Source organism: Xiphophorus couchianus, chromosome 11 (assembly GCF_001444195.1).
Source record: "Xiphophorus couchianus chromosome 11, X_couchianus-1.0, whole genome shotgun sequence".
NCBI lineage: Eukaryota > Metazoa > Chordata > Actinopteri > Cyprinodontiformes > Poeciliidae > Xiphophorus > Xiphophorus couchianus.
The window spans coordinates 21,700,343-21,721,593 of NC_040238.1; the positions used below are offsets into that span (position 1 = coordinate 21,700,343).

At 38.7% G+C, this 21,251-nt stretch overlaps 2 protein-coding genes across 11 annotated transcripts in view; both read right to left on the reverse strand.

The window, feature by feature from the left end:
- acaca (acetyl-CoA carboxylase alpha) overlaps window positions 1-5,500 on the reverse strand; it is a 37,233-nt gene extending 31,733 nt beyond the window's left edge. For 6 of the 10 annotated variants that reach the window (XM_028030921.1, XM_028030919.1, XM_028030918.1 and 3 more), the window contains exons 1-6: window positions 3,865-4,094; window positions 2,564-2,696; window positions 1,090-1,228; window positions 630-739; window positions 446-527; window positions 260-358 (exon numbers count right to left, since the gene is read on the reverse strand). In XM_028030921.1, coding sequence (XP_027886722.1) covers window positions 260-358; window positions 446-527; window positions 630-739; window positions 1,090-1,228; window positions 2,564-2,696; window positions 3,865-4,094 — 793 coding nt within the window. Of the gene's footprint in view, window positions 1-259; window positions 359-445; window positions 528-629; window positions 740-1,089; window positions 1,229-2,563; window positions 2,697-3,864; window positions 4,124-5,311 lie in introns of those variants that run through there. The other 4 variants (XM_028030923.1, XM_028030920.1, XM_028030924.1 and 1 more) reach the window with 1 other exon arrangement.
- A 3,792-nt stretch (window positions 5,501-9,292) lies between these two features.
- LOC114153004 (T-box transcription factor TBX3-like) lies at window positions 9,293-14,827 on the reverse strand. The gene is made up of 7 exons (XM_028031213.1): window positions 14,068-14,827; window positions 12,465-12,732; window positions 12,238-12,384; window positions 12,079-12,155; window positions 11,854-11,990; window positions 10,284-10,828; window positions 9,293-9,717 (listed from the first exon to the last, which is right to left on the reverse strand). The coding sequence occupies exons 1-7, from the start codon at window positions 14,346-14,348 to the stop codon at window positions 9,316-9,318; spliced, it is 1,857 nt and encodes a 618-aa protein (XP_027887014.1). The 5' UTR covers window positions 14,349-14,827; the 3' UTR covers window positions 9,293-9,315.
- Between the last annotated feature and the right edge of the window lie 6,424 nt (window positions 14,828-21,251).

Here is a 21,251-nt window from a genome sequence, read left to right on the forward strand (position 1 = left end):
AAAATATAAAGACAAACAGCTAAAGTGAAACCATAAATAGCCTTAAAACACCAGTAAGATATAGGGAAATGAGCTGACAGAGTAGCAGTTATTTTCCTGCAATCAGTGGAAAACATCTATAATCGCTGCAAGGTCACAATGTCAACACCTTTCAGTGTGGAAGTTTTTTCTGAGTGAAGAAAACTCAGTTCACTACTTTTAGTGTGAGCTTAAAAAAATATTTTTAACAGTATAAAAAAAAATAAAATCTTTTAGTTACCTGTTCCACTCCAGGGTAAAGTTGGAATACCAGCGGTCTGAGCTACAATGGAAGAGGCAATCTTGTCTCCAAGAGCCCACATAGCTTGACTTGGAGGACCTAGAAAACCGTACAAGTTAAGGAAATCCAAATGAACAAAAGTGGGTGGAAAAATGTAGGAAAAATAGGAACCCAAATCTCCTTTACCCATGAAAGCAATGTCATGCTTGTGAAGAAGCTCTGGGAGTTTTGGGTTCTCTGAGGCATGACCCCATCCTGCCCACACAGCCTGCAACATGTAAATAAACAACAGTGACAAAGGAGACACAGCTAAAAGGAAAATCATTAGTTAACTGTGGAAAAAAGAAAAAAATCAGCACACTCTTTGTACCTGAACAGGTATACGCTTTGCAATGTCAAGAATGAGCTCGACATTGGCATAGTTGTTGTTGTTGGTTCCTCCAGGTACAGGCACATAATGGTCGGCCATTTTTATGTATTCTGGGAAATACAAAATACCTGATTTGTGAAATGACTCAAAAGTACAAGTCAAACGAGTTGGATGCAGTCTACTTCCTGGTCGCTAACTCCACTCGTTCCATTGCAGAAAGGTAATCATCAAGACTAGATGCAAAGATTACTACTAAAACTGGATTAACATGCATGTGTAAACAGGCAAATCTGGTTTTTACTGAATCATTATGTTGGACAGACATCAAATTCAGTGTTTCAGGAACCTGTTTACCAACTTCTTAATGACTCCAGGTCATAATCTATAACTAATGGGCTTCAATTATTGACTAGCTCCATGTGAGCAAAAAAGAAAAAAACACAACTAGGAGAACGCTGACCTGCATTGGCTTTCAGGTCTTCTGGGGTTACCATGACAACAAACCGAATTGCCCTTTCATTGCGGAACATCTCGTAGGCCCAGCGGCGGATGGAGCGCATGCATTTGACTGCAGCAATGCCGTTGTTGGCAATCAGCACCTGAATGAGCAAAAATATTTTGATAACTAAAGTTTATTTTGTCAGCGAGATGAAAACAAAACAAGTGATGGAATGAAAATATTGTACATTTAAGTAGATTCTTTAAAACGTTGTCATACTGAGTGAACCTTTTCACATTAGGAGGAAAAACTTTAGAAGATTTTTGTTTGGATATCTGGCAGGTAAACCTAAAGTAACTGTGAGGAAAAGAAGCAATATATATATATTTTTATAAGAGTGTCACAGTTCAGTTCTGAGAATTTGTTAGATGTAGAAAGAATGCTACATAAAGACCAGGATGCAGTTAGCTACAAACTTAGTAGGTGACACAGCAAATACACAGAAGAACAATACACAAGCTGCAGTGTTAAGCAAACACAGCACATCTCTGTGAACAGACCATCCCTACATGTTGTGGTGGCAGCATTATGTTGTGGGGATGTTTTTAAGGAACCGGCCAAAGTAAGCAGAAAGGGGGAAGGAGAGCGGAAGCTGAATATAAGCCTGTCCTGGAGAAAAAAAGAGTGCTACATGTTTTGAGCAGGACAGATAGACAAGAAAAAAACTCTCCGACATTGTAAAGTCGGACACGTTTTGGGCGATATTTACTTGTCCACGACATTTTTTTCTGATTGACAGTGGCTCTAATACATACCATTAAATGTACTAGGTTCTTAAAAATAAATAAATAAATTAGAGACTCCAGAGAGATTTAAAAAAAACCCCGAACTAATCACATGGCATTGAAGAGATACAAATTATTGACTGGTGAATTTAAAAGTTTCAGGGCTGATACAAAGAATTTTTAGAGGAATAATGACTAAAAAGGAGGGCTGTTGAATGAAGCTCACTGTCAAAATAAGAACCTAAATTGTATCCATGTATACACAATAACAATATGTGTTTTATTTTTCTTACTTATAAACGACAAATTGGAAACCATGTGTCACATTTTCTTCCATTTCAAAACTTGGGGTTTCTTAGCATTGGTACATCAAAGAACAATCAAAACATAATATAATACACTGAGATTTGTATAACATATCTAAAAGTTCAGTTGTTCCAAGACACAGACTAACTAGTTCTCAAAAGTTTTTTTTTTAACAAGAGCACCAAATAACATGAATTACCTTTTTTTTAAAAAAGGTTTTATTGGCACTAGTGGCCTTTATTTGATAGTGAATTGACAGGAAACAGGGTAATGAGAGAGGGGGAAGACATGCGGGAATGATAACCAGGCCGGGAATTGAACCTGCGACGGCCGTGTCGAGGACTAAGGCCTCTATATGGGGGTTGTGCTTAACCCCTGCGCCACCACAGCACCCCATGAATTACCTTTTCAATGACCTTGTTGCCACCAAAGCGGGTGACAAATTCAGCAGGTGAAGCGACAGTGAAATCCCGTTGAAGATCAATCCGCCTGCGATCTCTGCCTTGTTTCACCAAGTGGAGCCCAGACATACTTGGTCTGTTTAAAAAAAAAAACAAAAAAAAAACACAAGAAATACACAAAATCATAAACTAATACAGGGAAATCCTCAGTGTGCGCCTTTTGGGTACAAAAGAAATGTTTAAAGCCCAGCATTCAGATCACCTAATTTAGATAAGAAACTTATCTGCATTTGCAAATTGCTTGACTACTGTATCTCACACGTAATTGCTTGTAGGTGAGTTACACAAGCGCCCAGAAACGTCTGTGCTAAAAACCTGAGAAGCACTGGCAGGAAGGGAATACCAATGCAACAGGGAAAGCACAATGTGCAAAACAATAACTGGAATTCTTTTACCGGCACTAAAACACAGCTGTAACAACATGGGCTCAGTGAGATTTGCGAGTTTTAACTATCAGTCAGAATAAGAGCTATGACAAACACGTGGAGAATTGCTATCAGCTAGCGGGTGTGGCAGGACTGAGCTTGTATGGCTGGTTAGCTTTCTGTGGCCTGATCCTGACTGGTTGCATCACTGCAGGGGTCACGGCATGAGGCGAATGAGTTTCAGCTAGTTTGACAGTTTGAGATGTAAATGGCTGCCTGAGGGATCCCCATCCAGTGTTTAAAGTTGTATTTCTACAACTATTTCTAGAGTTTTCATCCTGCTGGCTGCGAGTTTGAATACTATTTAGAAATAAGATTTAAGTGAAAAACAGCAGAAAAAAAATTATCTCAACAAAAAAAAATGTATCAGAAAAAACTGAAAGGTTTTTGTTCTCAACTGTGACTATTGTAGTATTGAGAGTTACATAAAGTCAAAAGTAACTTTTGCTTTTTTAGGGAGTTTTTCGACAAACGTCCATCTGTGCTGAGCATCTCCTTCTGACTCCTACTTAAAAGATTTCTGTGTGTGAGTCTTTCATGTTTTCCAAACCCACACTCAGAAATCTTTGCGCCGTCTCCTGGAAAACCACACACACACAGTGTACACACAGAAACCCATGTGCAAATATGGAGACCGCATTTTTCAGACGTACTGTAAAAAGGCCTTATGCACGAATGGAAAAGTACAGCTATGCTCTAACTCACACTGGACCACACAACAATTCACATCTGCATGCCTTACACATTAATTCCAATGGGAGAAAGAGTTCTGAATGAAGACAAACCTAAGAAAAAGAACAAACACAAATTGATGCTCACCTTAAATTGTGCATGGTGCCGTCAATGTGATCGAAACCCATCTCATTCGTGCTGTCGGAGCTACAGGAAGACGGTGACAGCGATCTGATCTCCTTGTCCTCCAGCGACCCGTCTACCCTCCCGTGGACTTCATCCTCGGAGTTCTCCTCCGATATGGAGCCCACCAGGAAGTGAGACTGCAAGGACCCGACGGCCGGGTTCTTCTTGGCGGCACCGTCCTGCTCTGCCATGGCCGGCCAACGCGAGCAGGCAGCGAATACTGAAAATGGGAAGCGGCACAGAGGCATAATGAGTTCTAAAGGAGGGTCAGAGTTCATAACATATTGCATCACATCATGCAGCAGCATGGTGCTGTTTGTTAAATTGCAAAAGTGGATTGCATAAACACAACTTTTATTGATATTGCAACACTTGGGTAACAGAAAGTGACCCAGATCCTTAACAGCATCTAGAAAGATACACTTTATTAAACACGCCACTCTTACATACAATGTATGTATAAAATTATTGCAATGCATTCAACAGTAGTTAGGAGGCCAAATATATCAGAGGCCCTAAGTGCCAATTAAGAATTGGCTTTTAAAACGCATATTTATATAAATTATTGAACAAAAGTGTAAAATGAACCTAAAAAAAATCTACAGTGGTACATATCCTAAACAGTTTTACAAAGATGCATAAAAAATTTATTTAAATAAGCCCTTAATTTATGAGTTGGGGTCTACTTCACAAATACATACAAATTACCATTAAACACGCTTTTCCTTTACAGCGTGACACTATTACAAAGAAAACACATACTAACCCTAACAAACACAAGAGCAAACTAAATATGTGGATAAACAACGACACTTAATGCAAGTAAATGTAATTCTAAACTCCTCAGTAACTCTTTGGGTTTCTAAATTACCAAGAATGTCCAACTTAAAGTGAAACACCGAGCGGAGAAAACAAGCTCAACTCACTGTTACCCCTCTTGTTCGTTTAAAAAGGGAAGAAACGTCTCTTAGGGCACACCTTACCTATCGGTAAGTGCTTGCGGGACCAGAAAAACAAGCCGAACACAGCAGCCAGACACACGGTAAAGGTGAGCCAGGGAAACATCACTAAATGACAACGATGGCTGCATTTAGCTTGTTATCTAACATAACTCCCCTGTCAGACATAATAATATTACATAACTAAAGCTATTTATTAAAACCTCGCTTCGAGTTTACTTCACCTGTCAAAGCTAGCTGCCTCTACTGTTACAGCAGGTAGAGACGAGAGGAGGATAAGATGCTAATATGGCTAGCTCACAAGACGACAGCTAAAGCTATTACAATGCGTTACAGTGAACAGTGGTACTGCCTGAACGCGAATCCTATAGCGTAAAACACCAGTCCAACAGCGTGGACTCTTTGTTAGAACATCAGCTGGGATAATATGTAGTCGGCATGAAACCTACCGGTGCAGATAAACCGACACGTAATCCTGGAAAGGTTGACTGAATGAAATCAATAACTTAGCGGTTTCTTTCGGACATGTCTTTCTTCTGCAAAGATTAAACAAACAAAAAAATTTGAAAGAAATCACATCATGGTGAGGTCACTCCACTCTCGCAGCCGCTTCAACAGCAGAGAGTGGGGTGATGTGATGATGCGCAGGAAGGTTACTGCGGGACAATGACCTATGACAACTTCTTCCGCTGTAGAACTAGTTCCAATAGATAACGTTGCTCCCAACGGGTTTTCAATGTGGAGATAAAATTAAAGTTCCTTTTTAAATTTTTAAAAAAATATTATTTAAGCCTTATTTATTTTTTTATTAGTACTTTTTTTAAGTATGACAATTAAATTTACTGCATATCAAAAACACAGAAAGAAGAACATCAGGAGTTTCATGAAGTGAGACTTTTAAAGACTAACCTCAAATTTACAAAAACACCTGCATCTTTAAATTTGTTTCTCCTTTCTTGATGTCATAAAATGTTGATTAATTTAAATTAAATAAATAATCAGGGCGAACTATACTAAAATCAAGTCAAACCATAAAGTATCTTTTCAAATCTTAGATAGATTCGAGTCGAGTATTTCATATCTGTAACAACTACATCTAGAAACTCTCCATTCATGGCGGACCAATCAAAATTCCAAATGCTTTTGTAGTCGGGGTTAGAGCGGGCGCACGAGGAGATGCACCCGGAAGAGCCGGACTGTCAACTGCCAATTGCACGTGCGTCGTGTGCCGGTGTGTTGTTATCTGGTTTCAGTCTCGAGCTAGGCTCCACCGTTTTAACATACGTTGGTTTGTAAATTTACCTGCCGTTGACCAAAAACGTCACAGTATTATGTCCAGGGAATCAAGTTATTTTTAACTTTTTTTTGTGAGGATCACCTCAAATCCTGCTGTAGAACATATCGCTCATATTGCTTATGCATTCATGTTTATACCACAAATGCAAGGGAAATAAGCAAGAGGCTACGATCAAATGTCCAAACTAACCAACTCAGCTTATTCAGATTAATGATGAGTACATTTTTATGCAAATAATTGTGTACCCTCATGTTTTGTCGATAACGTAATATATGCCCTTGAGTAGGAGATGAAGGAACTGAATCCTTGACGTAAACTAAAGAATATACAGTCTTTGTCAATGCCGTTATGGGCCGCTAGATGGCAACAGAGGCGTTAAGTTTGGTTTACATCGTCAATACTGTATGGGATCGTCATCTGACAGGTTCAAATTTAGAACCTTTTTATTTTTCTATTTGTGCTGTTGTTTTTGTCAGACAATTTTACATTTTCACCCTAGGTCACTGTTATGCGGAAAAAAACAAACAAACTTTGATAAACAAGGAGAAGAAGCTGGGTTAACCTTCTGTTCTGGCCTGGTGACATGTCCAATATGTTCCTTGCAGATGGAAAACCTGCATTGTGCTGCAGTTAGGTACCAACTCCTACATATGACCATGCAGTAGACAATCCATATTTGATGGATGGATGGACCTGCACACCCTTGAAACAATATTACGCTTACCTCACTTTCTTCTTTGTGTTGACATCAGCATTCAGCCATTTTTGATTGAAGATGATCGGCATCACACAACACAACTTAGTAATATTAGCCCCACTATGCCTTTTCTCCAAATTTATTAGACTATTAAGTCCTCTTCAGATGACCACACAAACTGTGTCAGACTTAGTTCTAAGCTCTGGCTGGGCCATATTAGAATTGTTAATATGCTTTTGCTTAGACTCACATTTACTTTGAAAAATTCCTGTTAATCCTCAGCTATTTGGTAAAACTAAATGTACAGGTCTAAACCTAAATATTAGGTTTAAAATTAATGTTTAGACCTAAATGAGTGGTATTCATAGGCACTTATAAATACCACTCAGTTCAGTGAGTGGTAAACTAAACTAAAACGAGTTTAGTTTAAAAATCCTCACATAATCAAATTTAATTAATAAATTGACATAATATAATTGCCACTTTTTTCACTGGAAATACATCCCTTCGCCTGCCATTGTCTGCTCTGGCTTTATCCTGTTTGGAATCCGGGTGGCAGGAAAAAGCTGCTGGGTTTTAGCCTGCTGCTACTTGTATAATATGAATTAATAATTTAGCTTGTGTCAGTATCTGTCAGTATCTGTCAGTATCTGAGACAGAATAAAACTGTGTCACACTGTGGCTTGTCTTCACCTTTGCTGGGATAGGTATATGCCCGCTTTTCCCCGGTTCCATGCACTTGTGATTCCTGTGACTCTTCAGATGGGTTTTAAATCTTCAATTTATCCTGTGTGTGTTCTTTAAGCACCAACAGGCTGTTTGCAAACATGTACTTGTGCAACAACCCGCCACAACGTTTAAGCCACTTAATAGTGAAGTGATTAACATTGACCATTTCATTACAGTGGCAGCCGCCCAGGCATGGATGGGACACACTGGGACGTGTGCAAACTTACAATTGGGTAAGTGGAAGCAAAACCGAGCAAGCACAAAGATCTGAGTGACAATGAGAAGTAAAAACTGTTTAACCCCTAAGTTTTACTGTAATTTTTTACTGAGCAGCTGTGTAGGAAGGTATAAATTATATAAAGTACCAAAAACTGACAGCATGCAGATTGTGGCTTGTGTCTGTCTTGTTTGATTCTGAAGTCCCTTTTAGGCTTGAAAGACAAACTTAATTCATGAAGCTTGTGTTGGTATTTTGTTGTGCTTTGTGATGTGCAAAGTCAGCAGATGTCCAGTTAAAGGGAGAAAAGGAGAGCCCAGCCTTATTACTACGGACACTGATCAGAGTAACGGAAATTTCAGATTAGGTCTTAGTCTAATTGAGGCAATTAGCCCAAGAATTTACTTTGCCTTAAAATGCCTCCTTTACGGAAGAGGATTAGGGCCACTGGGAAAAAAAAAAAAAATCTGATTTTAATCTCGGAGTTCTGAGATTAATGTCAGAATTTTTGGATTTTGGATTAAAGTCAGAAATCCAGTAAACAACTGTTTACACCCTTTATTAAAACGCATGTGATGTAACATTGCGAGACACATTAATTCCTCCATCGATGAAAGCTAAAACCATGCTAAACTAGCTGTAGCCGTTATACTTTAGACATTAAACTATCTATCTTGTTTTTACTCACTTTTGTTATTTAATTAATGATGGGCATTTTTGAAGACCCCTCGAACACGGAAAAGCTGACTTAAATCCAACATGTTCCTCCAGATATTTTGTTGTCCTCCTGCACAACTAGCATGTTGGTCATTGAAAGATGGTTCCTCCAATCGGTGCCCATAAATTATAAAGTCAGAATTCTGAGATTCTGACTTTTTTTCTGAAAGTCAGAAAAAATTCTGACTTTTTTCTCAGAATTCTGAGATTAAAGTCAGAACTGCTTTTTTTTTTTTTTCCGGTGGCCCTAATCCTCTTCCATATCTTCCGTACTCCTTTAATGCTATCACTGTGACGAAAATGGAGAGACCGGGACAAATACAACCACCTAGGCTGTCCTTACTGAAAAAGTGCACGGAAGTCCTCTAATGAAACAGACAGATTAATTACTCAAATTAACTTAAAGGATTAGGCCTAACATCCAGACACATTCTGATCCGGGCTGGAAAGCGGAATCCTCCTCCCAAATCCATTTAAAACCATTGGAACACGACTGCATGTCGACACATTAATCTAATCGATCCAAATGATCATCAGGTCTGTTACTGGCTTCTCAATCCTGTGGTGTATTACATGAATGCATCTGAAAAATTAGGTTGATAAATTAGTTTAAATATTTTAAAATCTCTGTAATCACTTCCACATGTAAAACTTTAAAGCAGCTATTTCAATCTTAGGCTTGCATCTAGAGCCTGTAAATGTGACCGTACTGACCTGGAATTGAGTTAATGCAGATATCCTCATGAAAGAAAAATTTAAAAAAACCAGAACCGTTGTTTTTCAATGGTTATTTATTTTAGTTGCTATTCTTGTGCAACTTGTCAATCCTGAAAGTGTGTTGTAGTTCATCAGCAAACCCCATAACAAATGGGGAAACAGTCTTTTGCATGGCCTTTGCTTGGTAACTGTCGCGTCCAGATGGCAAACTCCAGTCTTTGCTTCCATATTTGGACAGCCCAGGCTGCGAAGGTGACCTTCCAGGCAAGGTGGTCGTTAGGAAATTTTGGCAAGAACTGAAAGATGGTGGGATCTGATATGGACTTAATCTCAACCACGGCTGACGGTTTCGGTGATGATGGATTCCAGAAAGTGATGGGGTGGCAGAGCTGGTTGGGAGAGCTGAAACACTCGCTCCTACTGGTACCACACAATGGTATGGATATGATGGCATTCCATCGACAGATGACAGAGTGACTCCCTGTTTGGAAAAAATTAATTATTAGAACAGCATCATAACCTAAGAATGGTGCTGCGACTCAGTAAAAATCATTCTTTAGATTCCAGACTTATGCTTTGCTTGCACCTTACGTTGACATTAATACCAAACCAAAAATAGACCATAAGCTATAGTGGATTAAAGCATAGTTCAACATTTTGAGTTCTGTTAAAAATTTTGAATCAGTGTTACCTGCAGTAGACAACCTCTCTTGGCATTCTTATTTAACGGAAATCCAAATCAGCTTGACTCATAGGATGAAGCTAATGGCTATTCCGAGAGGGAGCAGGACCAGTTTTCCATTAGCTAGTCACTGACTCAAAATGCTTGTTACATATTTTGGAGTCCTTGTTTCAAATAGGAAGATAAGTATTACCGTCTTGTACACTTTTGACATTTTGAAGTACCCCTTCAATGTCTTTCATTTAAATCTGTATGCACATAATGATGATGGTCTTGAATACATCTCAAGGATGTGATAAAAGTACAAAGTTGTCTTATCTAAATATTGTGCAATGACAGAATTCAGTGCATTTCTGAAAGCCTACCTGAGATCCCAATGTGAGTTGTGGGAAGGGAAATGGAGCTGAAGCCTGGATGCTTTGACATGAGAGTCCTTGTTCAAAGTTGTTAATTCCAGCCAAGGGTGTAAATCCAGGTCCCACACACATAGAGGTAAACCCCTTTGCTGTCGGTGGTAGCTGTCTTTTTTCTTGAAAAGATTCTTGCAGAGTGACAAATGGTTGTTCATAGCCACTCGAGAAATCTAAAGTTGGACCGTGACAACTACTGAAGCAGGTTAGGCTTTGTGATCGAGGCGTTGTAGGTAGCCCTCTGTCTTTGATTACTCTCCTTTGGTTTGTAAAAGGACCTACTTTCATAACGTATTGGTTGTCATCATGTGCTCTTTGCATAATTATCTCCCTTGATCCATCCTTTTTGTTGTTGCTTTGCCTAAAATCAGGCATGTTTTGCAGAACGTCCTCATCCATCAGGTTCGTAGTTAATGTTGGTGCAGTCTTGGGAAGGCCGGCTTCCAAAACATCATCGTCTTCAGTGTAAATATCGGAATCGCTTTCGATTCCTTTTGCATCTGTAAGGAAGCACATGAAAAAGTTTTAAAAAGAGGACACTTTTGGGTAATGTGTGTCATTGTGTGATAGGGTAAGCAAACTGAAAGAGCTTTTATTAGAACCAAATGTGTGGCCAAGATATTGGAGTCAGAAGATTTAATAAATACAAAGGAATATTGGGGTGACACGGAAAAAAAAAGTTTTTGGTGAATTTCTGTAACAGAATAGAGTTAAAATATTGAAAAGCTGAATGCTGAAACTTTTAGTGTCTTTCCAAACAAATTTAATATGGATGCTCTCCGTGCTCACTGTGCATTTACAGCATATTTGCTAAAAGAGAAGGAATATATTTGCTATTAAAGCCTATTCTAAAGTTTCAAAGTACTACTTCATGTACACAAGGCATGGCTTTTGCAGGTTTTTGTGCCAGTCTCATTTTTACTCGATTGTACACTTTTTCCAATTCTTTCTTTTTGTTAATTTTAACTATTTTTTAATCATCGTTTTGATTTTTTCTGACCTTTTCAACTTTAAAATCAAAACAAGTAAGCAGTAAAAAGTAAATACTTTGTTCTTTTTCTTCGTACAAGCCATCTAAATGTTCCGTTCTTGTTTTTTCTTACCTTGCTAAAAATGGTTATAAAACCATGGACTTTCAGTTCTCCTGTATTTTTAGTTTCTGAATTTGTGCTCATTGTCAATCTAATATAAAGCACAATTTTGGGGGATTTTGCCATCCAAAGGGGAGAAGTGGAGGAGCAAGCCTGTTGCTTTTCATAAGCTCCTGCTGGCTTTTGAGTCCATCACAACAATTAGTTAGCTAGTTAGCAGGTTAGTTAGTTAGTTAGTTAGTTAGTTAGTTAGTTAGTTAGTTAGTTAGTTAGTTAGTTAGTTAGTTAGTTAGTTAGTTAGTTAGTTAGTTGAAAAGATTCTTGCAGAGTGACAAATGGTTGTTCATAGGCACTCGAGAAATCTAAAGTTGGACCGTGACAACTACTGAAGCAGGTTAGGCAAACGCACACAGTCACTCTGTAAGTTAACACACCTTGGCAGGTTGGCGTGGACATCAGAGGGCTGCTGACCAGTTCCAGAGGAGAATAAAATGGCTCGCTAGCACTGGGTTGTCCAGATGAGTCATCAGAATCATCACCGTCCTGGTCTGATTTACTAAGCTGTTTGCCCCTGTAAATAAGACAACCAAAACTCCATGTGTTAAAATGTGGAAAAACTGTTGTACTAAATTCACATATCAAAATGTTAGGATACCTACCTTTTCTCCCGTCTTCCATTTCCAGTATTTCTGAACCCTTTGGCAAAGGGATTGTTGTCAATTTTCAGTTGCGTTATCTACATAGTGAAGGAAAAAAATATGTAACCTATTCCTTAAACAAGCACAAGCAACATTTCTATTCTCAAAATTAAGAGTTACCTTTTCATTCTGATAGGCAGTGACAGCAATAAACTCAGTCTCTGGGAAAACGTAAGTTCTGAAGGTGCTGTATGGGAGCTTCATAATGTCATTGGCTCTTACAATATGAAACCTCGGTTGATACTTATGCATGGAATTTAGGATTGTCTAGAAAATCAAACAACAGTCATAAGCAAAATTATCAGTACCTGCAATTTTGTAGAAATTTTGAACTGAATGCTACTTACAAATCCATGCCTATCCGACATGTTGTTGGTTAGTTTGAGCTTATGAAAAGCAACAGGCTTGCTCATCCACTGCTCCCCTTTGGACGGACTGTCTGGGTGGATGTACATCCGCTTTGGCATCTCCGGGTCGGCCTTTCCAACAACTGTCCAGTGGGAGTTGTGAAACTTGTAGCGGCAGTTGTCAACAGCAACAATATCCATCAGCAGGATGTATTTTGCGCTTTCGTTCAGCCCATCCACACACACCTTGAAGGGTGGAAACATCCTCCTGTCGTTGACAATTGAGAGTGAAAAATGTCCGCAAGAATTAAAATAATGTGCAGTTCTTGAAAGCATATTTTACCAACGAGAGAACTTGAGGACATTTTTCTTGTAAAAAATTCACGTCTATTGAATTGCCCCGACTTCTTTTGTTTCAATACTTTTTTGAACTGTTAACTTGAGAAGCTTTTTCTCTATGACAATATTTCCAATTCCAACAATCTTGAGAGATTAACTATGCAAAAGAAAATGTGGAGGGTTTTCAGTTCTTGCTTAATTTTTTTAAAATTTGATTTAAGCCTCTATTATAGTTTTTTAATCTAATGTTACTTTATTATTAAATTAAAAAATAGCAATCCAACCTAAATATATTCACTAGAATATACTTCAACAGCGGTGTTCTGTATTCATCAGGGAATACAACACACCACCGTTACATGCTAATTTAATAAGCTAGTATATTTCTATACTTAAATTTTAAATATATAGCCACCAATTTGCAAAATATAACAATGCACAATTTAAAAAATGTAAGTACTGTTATAACAGTTAAAGTAAATTCAGTTCCACCAGAAATCAAGCTTGTTTCCAGTTTTAGCTATGTTAGCAAAAGTGGTAATATTATAGATAAGCTTGGTAGTAAGTTGAACTTCCTGTCCCCAAGACCATTTTTGTCACTTAATAATACATCTTAGCTGCAATTATAATGGAAAAGTTGAAACTACACCTCCTTTGATTGGACTTAAAAAATGCATTACTCTTTCAGTAATATTTTATGCCTAAACTAGTTTAGCAACTGTGCAAATGCTAAAGTCGAGCTAGCTAGCTGGGCTTCTTAACCCAGAAGCAGTTATTGTTTATGATTGAAACATCTCTGCGTGGTTATAAGGGAATAACTTTAAATGTAGTATTTTTAGAAAGAAATGAAAAAGCTTGTCATTATTTTAGTTTCGACCTAACTAGTAAAAACACTAGTTAGGCAAAGTTGAATTTTCAAGTAAGCGAAGTATCTTATCTACACGGTGCAATAAAAAAGCTATAGGCTACGTTACACCTTGTTAGAACAGATTCTAAAAGTTGTTTTTATCAGCAACATTTTATACTTTGACTGCTAGCTTAGATACACCACAAAAGGTCAAATTGGCTGACAGCTCAAAATTTCTTAATAGGTAGTACTTTTCCCTGCCAAGTTTTTGGTAACCTCATTAATTATTGCTAGAACTTAATTATTCAAGTATTTAGCTGTTAAACCTATCAAATTTTTTGTTTAAATACATTTCTACATTAAAATGACCACTGGTTTTATCCAGCAGTTTATTTTCTCAGTGTCAAATCTACTTGCCTCCCAGACTTCGTGATAACCATCTCAGTCCCCATCTTGTGAAATTCACTCCACAAATCCTTTGATTCCAGCGTGACTTTCGGATCGTCGTCCAGCCATTGTTCGGGCCGTTCCTGGCGCTTCGTGGTCCGCGGGTGTACTGGCCGACTCCGGAGCTCCATAGCTGCGCGCAGCCGTGCGTCCGCGGCTATGCTGGGGATAAGTGAGGACTGTGCGCGGGGGGTGAACGCTGGCAGAGAAAAGGCGTCCGCTCCGTCAACTTGGAAAGGGTGGTAAGCCATGGGAACCGCAGCAGAACCGCAGCAGGACACACTCAGTGAGTGCGCTTGAAACAGCAACTGTTGAAGGAGCGCATCGAAATCTTTGTATCATTACCACTATATCTTGAAAGTCCAGGCATTTGCAGATGAGTCGATCCATTAGTAAACGTCTACAAAGAACGGCGCACATGAGGATCATGCGTAAAGCTGGTGAAAAAAATAATAAAAAAAATAATAGACCTAACTCTAACAGGGGAAACCTAGAGACGTGGACTGTCGCGCATCTGCAGTGTCTTGTAACTAGATAAACCCAAATTCTGAGGACAGCGCGTCACAGTCTTAGACAAACTAAGGAGAGGTGGGGACGGTATTAAGCCCTCTGGCTCATGATGGAAAGGAAAGAAACAGCACGTAAATGACCCGCGGCTGATTTCAAGCGATAAGTAGGGAACCAACGTGTCGGCTCTAACTAAGTACTGGCTCTTTGAAGTGAACGAAAGGACCACACAAGTGGTGAAGGAGGAGACTCCAGTTAAGGTCCGGTTGGAAGTAGTCCCTGAAGGAGCTGTGTAATTTGCTTCCCTTCTTATTAAAATTCCTCGAGCCAAATTGTCATTTTTAGGGATTAAAAAACATATTTGGAGGAGCAAAAATGTCTTATTTAAGCTTCATCTTTTGCATCTTTTAGAACACCTGATGTCAAAACAAGGACATTAAGTGACTCCTGTAGTCTCAACACTTTTTTTCTCTCTTGTCCTTAAAGCAAGGGAAGCCAATGGGACATTTTATAGCTAAAAATGTCCATGCCTCTAGGCATCTGACAGTGTTAGGTGGGAACTAGGATGACAAGAAGGGTCCACAGAACTCAATATTACATGACACTCAACTTTGGTGCTTAGTGAGCTGGCATTCCTGACCACGAGAATACAAAGATTAAATAGGCTGTTGTCCAGTAGAGTATATATATTTTTCTAAAGTAAGAGATTTACATACACCTCTGTTGCTATTTGTCTAGTTTATTTGAGAAATAACATAATGTGACGGTTGTAGAGGTATTTGAGTAACGGATGTATTGTAAGCTCAAACACGTCATAGGGAAAGAAAAGGAAATAAGCCGACATAGAACGAGAACTATAGCATGTTTAGCTGTTTAGATGCAAAATGGACAGGTTCACTTCTTGAAGTTGACAGCATTTTGGGGTAACAACATTATGTGGGTATATTGAAGAAACACTTAGACGTGGTTACTTAGATTGGTCTCAGATAGTCATTCTACAGGATGAAAGAAGACTTTACAGCCATTGTCTAGGAGAGTGTGACAGGTTTCCTCACAAGTTGAGTTCCTCACTTATTTCTCCCATCTGTACCACACAAGTCTGGCCTTTAAACTGATGAGTATAAACTAAAATTATCAAGTAATAAACTAATCTGCCTTCATGTATGTGAGCTATAAATGTTATTTTTGAAGTACTTTTTTTTTTATTAAACCAAGTTCTTTGTAGCTTTAAGAGATCAGTGCTTCCTACTCAGTGCTGGATAAAAGTCTTACAGTGTCCTCCTTTTAATCTTGTTAATGAAACTGGCGGTGTCTGATGCAGGTGAGAGTATCAGTCTAACCTTTCACACATTTGGCCCACTATAATATAGAAAAGAACCACATGTTGAAATATTGCCACTTTTAATATTATCTGGTTTTCGAATGCCTTCATTTGCAGATTTTCTGTCAGCTATAGAAGGGAAAGTAGCCAAACCAAAGGAACTCATGAAGCTAATGAAGAGGAAACTTTAAGGATAGAGGAAGTGTGAGGATTTGGTTTTTCTGTGTGTCTATTTAGTTCCCGTGTTGTCTCGTCTGTCCTTGATTGCTTCTAGCTGTGTCTCATGTTTCCTGATTACCCCTTGTTTATTTAATCCCACCTGTGTTCCTTGCTCCTTGTCGGGTCCTTGTCAATCAATCAATCAATCAAATTTTATTTGTATAGCACATTTCAGCAGCAAGACATTGTCATTGTCTTTACTGTCTAGCTGTCTCAGGTTGTTTGTTAACCAGTGCTACCAGTGTTTGAGTTTCTAGCTTTTATGCTCACCTGTGCTGCCTGGACTTTCTGTACTCCTCGTTTTCACCATTAAACAACCATTACTCACTACGACCTGGGTCCACCGCATCTACCTCACCACCTGCAACCACAAACCATGACAGGAAGTCTAAAAAAAACTGGTTACTGGTTTTCATTTGTTAAAATAACAATGATCTCGTGAAATACTGGCTTATCTGCCGACGCAAGAAAAACGTAACAAAGAATAACGTTAATGATATTGTGTTTTTATGTACAGCTAAATGAATGTAATAAATCGTGAAATTTCCATACTCTTTTACACTAACACGAAGCTGAATTATGGTTAGTAGCTATGCAAAATGTATTTTTTATAAAAGAAAATAACCCATTTAACAAAAATAAATGCATATTTAAAAAGTGAATTTACAACTTAGTGACCGAAAAAGTACATTTTATGTTTTCACTGACTAAATGTCAGCTGGGTTGAAAAAAATACTAACACAATTTGGAGTATTGTGATAACCCAGTCCATGGTTAAATATGGACTTGGATTGATATACCAAACCAAAAAAATGTGTTAATGGCTCATGTAAAGATTACCAAAGACTAATCATTTGGTTGAAAATGGCAGTCTGTGAAACATAATGAGCCTTCTTCATATCACTTTTCTAATCAAACAAACTGGATCTCAATTTCTGACACAAGGTTTGGTTAAAACTACCTTTCTCCTTATAAGCATGCAGAAGGTTTGACAAAGAAAGTGGGGAGAAGAGACTCCACTATAAAGAGTGAGTTGTTTGTTTTTTTTAAATGATGGTGATTTTCGAAATGATGCCACAAAAAAAAAAAACCTTATTATGATGCCAAAAGAAACCAAAAATTTATTGGGGGCCACTTGTCCTTCAATGCTATCTACTTCATGGGTTATTACTGTAGACGTTTTCACATCGAAACAACACAAAAGCACAATTTTGTGCATATACTGGCAGCTAAGACAAAACTGAGAAGAAAAAAGTAACATTACACATATGCATATATTTGTGCAAGAAGAAATGACAGCAGACTATAAGAAACTGATAAATGTCACAAATACCAGCAGAGTTGTAAATACTTATTGAGTTTGTTGATATCACTAGTGCTGCTTCTGAGAAGGATCTTTAATAACAGACCTTTGTGCACCGATGATGCATCAGTCTGTCACTGAATGAGCTCTCCATTCCAACTACAGCTTCATGCGTGTGGTGGAAGACATTGTCCAATAGTAATGTCCTTCTGGGTCAAAGGGGCATCCTGGGACGGAGTTGGCCTTCCTGATGAGCTTATCTAACCGTGTCCTTGGCTGTGGGCTATAGGTAAGCTGCTGCCCCAACAAACTACAGCATAGAAGATGGCTTATTACACCACCAAGTCAGAAAGGGTCTCCAGGAGCACTCCCTGCATTCCAAAAGATGGAAGCCTCAGAAGTGGATGGAAAAATCTGTCATGTAGAGGGTGAACATGGTATAGTTCTCTGCAGTCTCTGTACAGCAGACCAGCCTGTTGGAGACATGGCTATATGTCCTCACATAATGGGCAACTCAGTGAGGTAGTTCAGTATCCGCTGGGACAGGTGGTGATTCACTCCTGACATCTCCCATGTAACCCTCAAAAGTTTGGCTGGATAGTTTTAAAAGTACTATAGAAATCAAAGAACATGATCCTCGCAGTGCTTCCCGGTTTGTCCAGGTGGGTCAGAGCTCAGTGCAAGGCGTCATCCACCCCAATGCCAGACTGGTAGGTAAACTGTAGCAGGTACCTCAGCAAGGGGCGAAGATGGTTATCAACCAACCTCTTGAGAGGACCTGCAGCTTCTCACACTTGTATTTTTTGCAGTTCATTTCTCGCTTGAAGTGTTGATAGGGAAAATTTGGTGGTCGTGGTGGGCGAGATGGAGTCTGAAACAGAGAGGATGGTTGAGAGCTGAGAGGTGTGAAGTTCACAGAAGAAAAGAAGGCAGTCGTCAAAGATGAGTGGGATGAGGGGAGAGTAGGCTGGAGGTGGAGTAAGTGTTTGATCAAATTTGCTGAAATTGGTTCAGTTCATTCACCCATCATAAGTTTGCGCCCAAGTTGGAGATGAACTAAGTTGTGATCTTAGCTCCCTTGGAGGAGGGATAAGTGATGAACTGTATTCCTCCTTGGTGTTGGCATACGATAAGTTTAGTGTTTCATTGCTCACAAATGGTTTGCATTGTGGTTTTGTAAACTTAAAAGAGAAATAACCATATTTGCAAATAAACTGTCTCTAGTACACATGTTGCTATATTTTAAACTCATAGTAACCATATTCTGTTCCCAGTTTGAGCTTGCTAAGAAGCTTCTATCTTTGCTTCTTGAACCTTCCGAGGGATTTCCTGTTTGTTTGTCTTCGACTGAATCTGGAAACTTTCAAACATGCGCTGTTTAACAATGACCCTTTTTTTTCCTTCACTCTCTCCCTTTGTCCCAATGCACAAAAAATTTAAAAAATCCAACTTCTGTTAACTATTTTAAAATGCCTGAGAAATGGTCAAACAAAATCTGATCCAGACCATTCTTACAACTGTATAATTAGGGTTAAATTGACAGATTATTCTGGAACAAAAAATACCTGAGCCAAGGCCTTCATTTTCCATGTGAACTTAAATTTGGGATTAGAAATAACGAGATCACTGACACAGGAGGTTAAAATTAGGTGTCTTTGTGAAGTGGCCTTACCTTCTCCTTCTATATAGGGTGAAGAGCTCAAACTGCCCAGTCCTCTGAGTGACATTACTGTCCATGAGGTTTGTTTGAGGATAGGTAATGGCATTTAGTCCCCAGCCTTAATCTTTTGAATGGATTCTTCAGTCAAAAAAGGGCTTTTGTAGTCTGCAGCAGGTAATTTGTGTTTTGACAAGTCTGTTTTCTGTCCTGTTATGACCCTGCTTAACTTTGCTCTACATTTCAAAGGTGCATCTGTGTTCTGGGGATTGGCCATAAATGACCTAACATCCTTGACAAGATTATCTTAAGTTCAACATGAAAAACAACTGCTTATGTTCCATTAGCCAGTGTTGGGACGCTATTTTACACAACAGAGAATCATGCTTTAAAATGGAATACATTCGCCAAGCATTTGAAACATTAAAATTTCTTCCATGTGTTAGACGTCCCTTGACCACTGTCACCTAATTTAACTTCCTCACCGTCTGGTCTACCCTTATTGGTGTGCAGGTAAGGTCTCCTGTGGGAAATCCAGGGCTATGCCATGTCTGGAGCTCAATGCATGGTCCAAGTGTTTTTAACTTCTATCACAAATTCACAAAGAAGAGTTGATATGTTATGATCATTGATACTTTCACAACAAGTACAATCAAAAGGGCTTTGAAAAATTGATTTTTCTATGACAGATTCCTTTTGCTTTTGATGTTTTGACATATTTAAATCTTTAGATAATCAAGTAAATGTTAATTCCAGACAGATAGTCGGTTTTAAAATAAAGCAGTTTTTATATTATGATTTCAATTATTAAGAGACAAAGAATCCCACTTATTTAACCTACTTACATAAGACCTGTTTAAATACACAAACTTCACAGACAAGTCTTGCATAAAGCAAACAAAACAGAATGAGATCTAAACCATTGCAAGCCTAAACCAACCAATAAACACAGGAATAAAAAAAAAAAGAGAATACTATACCTACGGTCATGCTTGGTGGTGGTTATAGGGATTGGGGCTGCTTTCCTGCTTCAGGAACTGGACAACTTACCGTGATTCAAAGAACTATAAATTTTTCTTTCTAACACCAAATTTGGAAGTGGAAAGTCTGGCAGTCACTTTGTAACCTTAAGGTCATGCACATTTGGGTTATGCAGCAGGACAATGATCCAAAGTATCATTGGATCTTTGGATCAATGATACAAAAGATCATTAGATCCTCTGAGGTGGGTTCGGAGGAGGCAAATCCACCTCTGAATGGCAAAAAATAATTATTTTGAAATGCCCTGGCCTAGACAAAGCCTGGAATTATCCAGACTAAATCTTTGTGCCAGGAAAATACATAATCCTTCCCCTTTAACTTTTTGCAGCACATCTCGGAAATAATATTTGAAATTGTATACTTGTTTAGGAGGATGGGATGAGGTATTACGGCGGACAGAGAAAGTAATTGCGGTCCATGCTGAAAAGTTATAGTTCTTTTCAGTTCAGTGCGAGAAGGTTAAATTTGTTTCACAGCAGAAATTTGATGCCTTTATTGTTGTTAGAAAGTAAGGCCAAGATTTGAACTGAATGCTAGTTCAATACTAGATAGCATCAAGGAGATTGCCCAGGGCTAACCGGATGGAAAATACTATGACCTGGTCCAAAGATGTTTCTCTGAGACTTCTCTGTATTCACCGTATTCTCAGTATTTACATTCGTCTTCTGTGGCGTGAAGCAAAACCCTTCGTGTCTATGCTGTGACAATTGAGAAGCTGTTTGTTAATGCAACAAAAATCTTGTGCTAAAAGTCAAATAAACCGCTTATTTCGCGGTTTAGCAGAGGTTTTCCAAGGAGACCATACAGAGTTGTGAACCACTTAATCGAGTAAGCGAGATTACAAGAGGACCTTTTCAGCAAACACCGTAGATGTCAAGACTTCTTACCTTGGTTGCACTGTGATGAGCGTTAATTGCGTTATAATCCAGGATTCGCAGGTTTGATGAGAGTAAGAGTCTTATAAGGCATGGGAGGTCAGATTGAAGCCTAAAAGCAACAAAGGCCCCAAAGGACACATTAGTGGTGGATTAAAAGCAGTACTGCACCAAGGTGACACATGGCTATGGCTGCAAATGACCTCATACCTTCGAATGCCCAATTATACT

Bases quoted from the DNA above. Each gene is read 5' to 3' on its own strand.
- LOC114153004 (XM_028031213.1), bottom strand. From the start codon at position 14,348: ATGGCTTACCACCCTTTCCAAGTTGACGGAGCGGACGCCTTTTCTCTG. The intron at 12,733-14,067 runs GCAAGTAGATTT...TGTCAACGACAG, and splicing joins GTTATCACGAAGTCTGGGAG to GAGGATGTTTCCACCCTTCA. The intron at 11,991-12,078 runs GTAGGTATCCTA...TCTTATTTACAG, and splicing joins AATGGAAGACGGGAGAAAAG to GGGCAAACAGCTTAGTAAAT.